Source organism: Poecilia latipinna, unplaced genomic scaffold, assembly GCF_001443285.1.
Source record: "Poecilia latipinna isolate Pla-1442-1.1 unplaced genomic scaffold, P_latipinna-1.0 Scaffold2501, whole genome shotgun sequence".
Taxonomy (NCBI): Eukaryota; Metazoa; Chordata; class Actinopteri; order Cyprinodontiformes; family Poeciliidae; genus Poecilia; species Poecilia latipinna.
The window spans coordinates 1-9571 of NW_015115117.1; the positions used below are offsets into that span (position 1 = coordinate 1).

The following is a 9571-nucleotide window of genomic DNA, read 5'->3' on the forward strand; positions in this document are numbered from 1 at the left end:
CGCTCCTTCACCTCGCGCACGTCAGAGGTAAAAGTATCGAGTTTTACCCTTCACGTAGCTTCGTCTCGGGGGGGGGGGGGTTAGAGCGAGCGTATGTTTTCCACGCCCCTTCAACCTTCCTTCTGGGGAGAGGGGGATGGGGGGTGGGGGGGCGATTTATGTTTTCGCATCCACCTGAATAATGTGTAGTTGTGCCACTGCCTTGGGAAGTTCTGTGAAAATGAGTGGTATGTTGGACAGTGGATTTATGGCCTGTAGTGAATCTGCTGAAGTGGAGTAATAACTGTGACAAAATTGATGTTGATGTAGTTCTTGTGGGATGTGGAGGACTGCGTGTCAAACCTAAGTGTGCACTCAATATAGAAATGTAAGTATATGGCTGTAAAATTTTAGTTCCCACATTAATTGTACAGGGACAAAATGACGACCTGAGGGCAAATGTCATTAATCACATCCTTCATCAGTCTAAACTGTGTGATCCATATTGGAAAACTATTTCCACTCCCTGCTCAGTGTTGGACCCTGACACAGAGTTTTCTGGCCATGCTCTCTGGTTTGAACCCTTAGAAGGGATCGAATAATCCTGACAAACTTGATACTGTGAGGTGCAACTCAGCTGTTTGTCTTGACCCAGGCCATGAATACTTTCTATGGGGAAAATTGCCTAAAAATGCCACAGTTTCCCCAGATAGTACAGTGATGACAGAACCTACCACCTCACATTCCGTTCCCTTGGGTTCAAAAATCACAACTTGTCTTTGGGGTGAGAGATGGGTCCCACTGAAACTCATTAATACCTCTGACAAACCTGTGTTCTTGCATTGCAATGCAGAATTGACAGTTGTTTACTCCTGTTTAGTACTGAAGGACTTGGAAGGTGGCGACCATTCAGACGCTTCTTACGAGTTGTTGCCAGTCAACCTAGCAATGCTTCTCAGATGCTACTGCAAAAGCAAAGCTTGCTTCTGTTGGCTTAGTAATATTGATGTTCATTCGTGAGACATCTGAAATGGTAAAGTGAAAATGACTAGTCTTGTTTTGCAGTATGAGGACATCTTTTCATGCCATCGTATTGACTGCAGAGAAGCTAAGAACTTTGTACACTGTATACACCTCTCAGAAAGAGATCATTCACACTACCTTACAGGCTTGTTCCACCAAGGCAGTACCAAAAGTTAAAACAGGTTTTGAGTGAAATGGAGGAGAGAGAAATTATCTGGAAATCCACTAGTTAGTATGCTTTACCATTGGTGCTTGTGTGGAAAAAGAATGGAGGCTTCCGGATTTGCACAGATTTTCACTGGCTAAACAAGAGGACCGTGAAAGACGCTCACCTTCTCCCTCACCAAGCTGATTGTTTAGCGGCACTGAGGGGTAATTGCCTCTTTTACACTATGGATTTGACATCTGACTTCTATAACATGCCGCTTCTTGAGAATGATAGGAAGTACTCTCCGTATACCGCAGGCCCTCTGCAACATTCCTGCAAGTGTTTTGCGAATTATGACCAACATTTTTGAAGACCAAAATTATTTGAATTTGCTGTTTTTTGGATTATCTTTTGATGTTTGCACCTGATAAAAACCCAGTTTTGCTGAGACTGCAAATGGTGTGAAGACTGTTCAGAAGACTCAGTCTGGTGAGCATGTTAAAATTGTGACGCTTTTTATGGGTCAAATAGACTCAAAAATTGCAACAGCAGCTGCGTGGGGGGGGGGGGCCCAAACAAATTTTTGTCAGGGGGCCCACGATTCCTGGCTGCACCAGTTGCTACATGCAGTTGGAGGTGCGAGTTTGACCTTTTGTTGGGTGAGTGTTGGTTCTGTGTTCACCAGGTTGATTCCTCCTAACATTTGTCCTAGCTTGTTGTATTTTATTAGGTTTTTAAAATAGAAGAATAAAATTTATTTTTAATGTTGCAAATAAATAAAATATATTTTGTATACAACTTCTGTTTTGTCATTTGAAGCCAGACCTACCTGGATACTTTTAATATGGAGACCCTAAGTTATCTAACATAATTTGAGAAATCTACCAGTTGGCTATAAGGCCACGTCCTCGGTCACAATCTGGTTTCTTCCCCCGTGTTACACATGGTTGGTTTTAGACAAAACATTTTTTGAGAATGTGCACAGGGTGGCGGGTTTTGATATGGGCTTCATGGGCAGTTGTCCTTGCCGGTATCATAAAAGGGTTTGGCATCCAAGAACTCGAAATTAAAATAGATCTAATAAAATACATCTTATCAATCAGTTGGCTCCTGAACAAGTTTGGTACCACTTGTATGCATGCATAGTGGAGTAAATTTATCTTAGTTGCTATTGAGTATGGGAGTCTACAAATGCAAATGCATTTGCAATGCAAATGCATTGTTGGTGTGCAGCAAGAGGGGTTTGCACAGCTGTGTGCATATTTATATTTCAAGCTTACAAATTTAGGCATAGTGATTAATTGTGATTAATCAGCTCGTGCCAGATTCTGCTATGGGCGACCGCCCAGGGCGGCATCTTGTGAGTGGTAACAAGACCAACTCCTCACCTTTCTTACCGCCCCAGATATTCCAATTGTCTGTGTCTCACTGTAACTTCCATCCTTCTGTCCATAGACTAATGGATGAAAAACACAGTAAGATATTGCCATCTCACTGTATCTGCCATCCTTAGGGTCTACAGATGCAGGCACAGAAGGTACATTCTCTGTGTCTCTGTCTCCAAACATAGTATAAGGATAGAGACAGCGGAATGTATCTGTCTATGGAAATGTCTCTCTGTACCTGAGTATTAACTTAAAATTAACTCTAATATCACTGAACACTGTTATTTTTCAGGAAACTGCATCAAGTGCCCAAGCAGGTCCAGCAGCACCTTTTGCCACCTAGAGTATTTTTTCATAGGTGAGAACTATTTCAGTAATACCTTTACAAAACATATTTGGTAGTTCACAGGGATCTAATCTAAAAATGTGATATGTACTTAAAAAACCAAAAGGGTCATTTTAAATAGTCTCCCATCTGTTTCTAGGCGATTCATAGGCCTCAACCCAGAAAGCGTAACAAAAGCTGGATTTATGATAACAGGTTTTCTGCTCATTGGAATTGGCAGGTACCTGGCATATCGGAAATTTCGGAAGATGCTGGCTGCTGTTTTGGCAACTTCAAGGCTGAGGGTCCGGTTGATGGGATCTGCAGAGCGATCAACACTCAGACTGAGATGATACGGGACCTGAGCCGCAGACTGAGTGCAATCCTGGAACAGGACCGTGGCTGGGCAGCGGATCTCGGACTCAGAATGGATATGGTGTGACCTTGAAGAACATTGCTCGCACGGATCAGGCGGGAGACCCTAAATTTGACTGTTTGGATTTGCCATTGAGAAACACCAGCGAGACTTTCAAGGAAGGCAGAAAATTGATGTCAGCCTGACCTAAACAAATTATTGCTATTGGAATCCGGACCCCGGGCTGGCCTTGGCTAGCTGTCCTCCCCTGGTTGTTATATCTAAAGAAGACTCTGTTGCTGCTGTCAACCCAGTTGTCCTATGTCGTTGTAGCTCAATGTTGATACAATTCAGTGGGGGTGAGTGTAACAGAGTCAAAAATGCACTTTGTTAAATTACAACTTTACACCACTATTATTTATTTATCTATCTATCCATCTATTTATTTACTTAAAATAAATAGATATTTTAGTTCAAGTTTTCTGTTCTACTTGTGTATTTAACTTCCTCTCTCTCACATTGTCGGTAAGCTTTGTGAGGGTAAGTTACATTGTAAAAAGTTGCTAATATTTTGTTACGTCTTTTACAAATATTTCCTCTTTCGAAATAAACCAGATTGTAGATTGCTTAATAAATGTTCTTAAATGTTTCTATAATACTTTATTTTTTAATGGTCGTTTTCTTACAGCCGTAGAAGACAACTACCAGAAGACGTGATTTGTGTCTTTCTTTACTGTCTTCTACAAGTATGTGTAACATTTTAAATGTGTTGATGTTCAGACATAAACGTTCTAGCTGTTTGTTTTTGTGTATTTGTTTGTCCACTAGGTGGGTGGTACTATTGTACTAAAAAGGCCAGTAATATTATTTTCTGTTTTTTGTGGCGGGGACAAAATAATTTCTTTCTGCTTCTAAGATTTTATTTGGGGATAGAAATTTGTATATTTTCATTTATTTATGTATTTGTATATATGTTTTTATATGTGTGTATTTATTTATTTATTTACATATTTATTTGTTATATCAGACATAAGAAGATAACACTTCTTATTTCACATTGCTGTTAAGCTTTGTGAAGCCGTAGAAGACAACTACACAAAACCAGAAGACATCTGATTTGTGTCTTTCTTTACTGTCTTGTTCTCAATGAATGAAGGCATCATTTGAAAACCAGAATATCCAATGTTAACATTAGGTTAATGATCTAAAATTAACATACTGTTTGCCAAACATTCTTTAGTTGCCACTAATATTCAGAAAACATCTGCTGTGTGAAAGATACATTGTTAGATATCTTTGGGCTAATGGGTAACTTGTGACTTTTGACTCTCTCAATAAAAGCAAATTAATCATTGACTAGTTACACATAGTTGCATTTTACCAAGTTTGTCAGTTGAACAAAGCAAGTTTTTACTCAGACAGAAGCAGTGATACAACAAAAAAAGGATCCGCATCTACTGGAAACCTCAACATGGCAGCCAGTACAGCTACAGGTCTGAACATTTGTTTTTCCAATTGTATTATTATTATTATTATTATTACACAGCAATCCTAAACAATGAACCAGAACTCTTTAACTGCACTAGATTTGTATGAACATTTTCATGTGTAATACACACCGCAGTAATTGTTCAGGGAGGGTTACTCTGGTGAAAAATGTGTATACTATAGTATACAATAGTATATTTTAAATATACTGTATTTTTCTGAAGTACATTTTTAGTATGCTATCAAGTGGGTATAGTTATTAAGATTACACGAGAAGTGTAAAAATAAATACATTCTTAACAACATGCTTCTAATACGCTTTAAAAATTTATATTTGGTACAATTTCTAAAAGTATATTTTTTCTACAATATGCTTTAAATTCTACTGAAATATATTACTAAAATTATACTTTGGATAATAATTTTAAAAATACACTTTGCATGTATTTGTACAAATGTATATTTTAACTGTACATTTAAAAAATATATTGCAAATATATACAAACAATACTTTTCTGAAGTTCTACTTTTAGTAAAAGGTTTTGTGTATATTTTAGCAAACCTTAATAAATCTCAAAATAAATACATTTCAATAATATTTGTAAGTACTTTGTAAATAGTGTCTAATAATTAGACTCTAATTATATTTCAATTAAACACTTTCAGTGTTTACATACATGGTACTCTATGCTATGTAAAGCAGGGGCCACCAACACGGTGCTCATGGGCACCTGGTAGCCCGAGGGGACCTTGTCAGTCACCCGGGGAGAAGTTCCAGAAATAGCCCTTGTCTTAAGGGAGCACTGACAAATAAATATTCAATTAAATGTTTTTACCTTGAAATAACATTTGTTTATTTTTAGAATTTTTTTTCCCTTTTTTTTTTAAGTGAATTATAACAACGGTTTGAAATAAATTGCTTTATGTACCCTGGTGAAAATTAATATATTAAGCATGTTAAAATTTTAACATACTTGAGCATACTTTAAGTCAGACTAATCATGAGTATACTTCAAGTTCACTTAGGATTAGTTAACTTAAAGTGTGACATTTTGGAACAACTAATTTTGTGCTTAGTGTATTTTAATAGTATTTGAATTGTATTAAAGCACAATTTAAAGTATATTAAGTGTACTTCAACATACTTTTTTGGACAACTTAAGTTACATGACATATTCGCATACACCTGAGAAAGTATTTAGTTACGCCCCTGCACTGAGTGACTTGGCAACAGTTCACCTCACATAAGAAGCAACGTCCCTCTATAGATGCAGCAAAATGAAGCTGAAATCAAAGCAACATGGAGAAGAATTTGCCTTTGGGGTTGCCAAAGAATGTGTAACAGTTCTAACTACTTTAAAAGCTATACGCACAACCCAGGAGAATAAACAAGCTGTTTTCTTAAGCTTATTTTTATAATATATCAATATTTTAGTTATAACAAGGTATTACAAAGTGAAGTTATTTTTGTTTTTCTTTTAATATACAGCCTGGAATTCCACTGGAAATACCACAGATGCTCCCCCAAGCCACAGTCTCAGTGTGGATGCTGCAGACATTGCTGTTGTTGTCATTTACTTTATTATAGTCATGGTGACTGGAATATGGGTAAGATGAGCCACAGAACATTTACACACCTAAATTTAGTTTTTTTTTGTTTTGTTTTTCTGTGTGTCATTCTGGCATTGTAATGGTTTTAATGGTTTTGTTGTTGTGATAACTTTGAGACTTTAAAATCGTCTTCCAGTTCTCACATGAAAACTAATTATTTTGTCTTAAGAAACAAAAGCAATTGTGCTGACAAGTGTTCAGGTTTAATTCTGCTTAGTTCTTTAACATAAGGTTCAAACACATGTTTATGAGTTAGTATTCAGATACTAAAACAAATCCCAAATTTATTGAATGTACTGATGCACATAGTATGCCAGTACATTATTTCTATGTGCTTAACTGTGTATTCACTCCTGACACTTTTGTTCTAGTTTAAATGGATCAGAGTTAGTCTGGGCCTTTTGTGCAGATGTGAATACACTCAAACAAACCCTGGTACTGACCAACAACTGGACTGAAACCCACTTTTTGAGGTGATGTTGGTCCTCTTTCAAACAAATTCTCATCTGCACGCAGAGCTCACAGCGAAAAATCTGGATTGAGTGAGCTATTCTTAGCATTCAAAATGCACTTCCAAGCTTATTTTTTTCTGGGTCTGTGTTGTCTCACGCCCCCGTCATTTATAGGAGCACTGATTATGCATTGCTCCTATAAATAACGTGCATTAGAGTTAGGGTATTAATAAGGGCATTGGGGTAAAGCAAACCACAGTGGATAAAAAGACTCTTCTGGTGTGAAGACACCCTAAGTGAGGGATAAAATTTGGTATTGATATCATTTGGTATCAATATCAAATGCCAAATTATATTGATAGTGATTTTGGGTCTAAACTGAGCTGCTGTAATAATTCATGGCTTGTATAATGTTGGAGGGATCAACATTTCCACTGATCTTTCAAGGGAAAAACCAGCAGACATTTACATTCCTATCAGTCCAAGTGTTCTGTATAGCATGCTGGCCATGGAAAAGACTTTGAACCTTTGAAGACAAATATTCAAGGAAAGTATGAACTGCAAACAATAAGTCTCAATTTTTAACCATTAAAACGAGAGAAAAATCACAAAATTAATAATTCAAAGTAGGTTAAAAAGTTTCTATCTAAGGAAACCCAGCAGATTGCATCAAGTCATTGATTCGCAGCATTCACTCCTCCTGGACTAGCATGTAGTTCTTGTGTTGTATCATTGACTTTACAGCAATCCCTCATACCAAGCATGAAGGATTGCTGTAAAATCAACAATACAATGCAAACAAACTTGAGAAATCATTATAACAGTGTGTGACTTCTCTGCAGCTTGAGAAGGAACATAAATCCAAATATCAGTGGGGTGAGAAAATCTACAGTAAAATGTTATTCTTAAGTTAATTTAAAATACCTGAAGTTATGTGTCACAGGTTCGAGTCCCGGCCTGTTGACCTTTGCTGCATGTCTCAAAATACCAGTGCGTGTGCAACACTGGATTTATAATACATGTAAGAGTCTTTGTGTGTAACTTTAAGAAGTTGTATCTGTGAAACATGATTTGTAAACTGCACAGTAAAAATTGCTGGGTTATTTTCATAACCCAATTTCTGGGTTGAAGCTGATGGGCCATAGGTTGGGTTAGTTTGACCAAATATTGGGTCAAAATTCATAACTCAAAAGTTGGGTCAGAAATTTACCAGAAGTCTACAGCTTGGACACCTCTGTTGGATCAGGGATTGGGTAGATTTACCCATCGGTTGGGTTAAAGACGAAACTTCACAAGCCTCCATTTTCAACACGACTCTGAATGCTGCATATTGGACTTCTCCTTTACTTTGAAATAAGACATGGCAAGTATAAAGAAGATAAAGTTTCAACGTGAATAGGATTTTATAAATAAATAGAATTTATTTCGAACATGTCTGATATTTATTTTTATGGTTATTTAAAATGTTTATTACGGTAGGTTGCTCTGACAGAGCTTAGGTCTTGCTACCACACGGCTGTTGAAAAAATAAAAAGATGAAGGGGAAGGGCACAATTTGTCAACCTCAATCATATTTCTTCTTAACAGTCAAATTTTAAAAATCGATTTGGTTTTAAAAGAAAGGATAGTTGACGGTTTGTCCCCTGATTTTTGCGGGCTTAGTTCACAAGCAGGATGCAATATGCGCACGCATACTCACCCATCTCCTCTGGGTATATCACAAACAGCATTTTTTTGTGTGTAACTCCAGGTCCTTGTAAATATGTGGTCAAATGCATACACAAATATTAAGAAATTACAAATACAAGTACACACTGTTGTTGCGCAACACCCCCCTGCCCTTCCCTCTCTCTACTTCCCCTTGTCAGAGGAGGGAGATGTGCTACCAGCTCTCCATCTAACGGGTGAATTGAGTTTCCTAAATCTGCCGAGATTTACCCTGTCCAGAACTGAAGTAAACTCTGATTAAGCTGGGGTCGAGAAAGACCAGCCTGGTTTTTGACGACCTTCATCCAGATGTCCCACCGTCTTCCCCCTGTGAATTAGCCAGACTGAGCAGCCTGCAGCCAACTAGTTTCACAGAGCACACCTGTTAATGGTCGCTCTTTCTCTTTATTACAACTTGCACTTGTTACTGAACCAGGTTGGTTTTAGTGACTCGGGCGAGTCCCAAGGATGTTGTTTTAGTTTTGGCTAAAAGCAACCTATAAAACATTTTCCACTTTCCTCCCAGAATCAAACTTCATAGCTATTTTACAACCATCAAAGAACTTTAAGGTGACTCATTAACTGAATGTCCACAACATTTCTTAGATTTTCTTGATGCTAATTATTTTATTAGTAAGGCAGTTTTGCAAGGGTCAGTACAGCTTAAATCAATAGCAGAAATAATCAAACAAGTAAAATCAATAATCTAGCCTATCTTTCCCTAATGCTGACACTGTGAACTAAAAAAGGAAAACTTTGAGAGAGACGAACGGAGTTTGGCATTTTGAACCCCAGAACTGGCCTGATGATGGAAATGTTGCAGCAGCAGGAGGCTCCCAGTACAGGAAGAGTACTGAGTCAGAGCAGCAGATCTCAGGCCTCAGGGTGACTTCCTCATGCGCGTAGCGGTCCTCAGCTTCTTGTCTTGCAGCTCTGTAGCTCCTTTCTCTTCGTCTCACGATCTTTCTGGTCCTTGGAGATGTAGAAGAGCTGGTCTCATGGAAGGAACACACCAGTTCTTCCTCTTTGCCTTTGTTCTTTGCCTTTGTCTTTATCTTCATCTTTGCCTTGGTCTTTGTCTTTGGGGTCTCGAACCCA

General features: G+C 37.9%; 1 protein-coding gene and 1 long non-coding RNA gene across 2 annotated transcripts in view; both read left to right on the forward strand.

The window, feature by feature from the left end:
• The first annotated feature begins 171 nt into the window (after window positions 1-171).
• On the forward strand, window positions 172-4138 carry LOC106938069 (uncharacterized). The gene is made up of 3 exons (XR_001422528.1): window positions 172-2893; window positions 3102-3510; window positions 3904-4138. It is a non-coding gene; the product is annotated as an uncharacterized LOC106938069 (long non-coding RNA).
• Window positions 4139-4176: 38 nt separating this feature from the next.
• The window catches only part of LOC106938071 (sodium/glucose cotransporter 4-like), a 52390-nt gene continuing 46995 nt past the window's right edge, over window positions 4177-9571 (forward strand). The window contains exons 1-2 of the mRNA XM_015019898.1: window positions 4177-4708; window positions 6193-6311. Coding sequence (XP_014875384.1) covers window positions 4687-4708; window positions 6193-6311 — 141 coding nt within the window. The 5' untranslated portion in view covers window positions 4177-4686. The remainder of the gene's footprint in view (window positions 4709-6192; window positions 6312-9571) is intronic.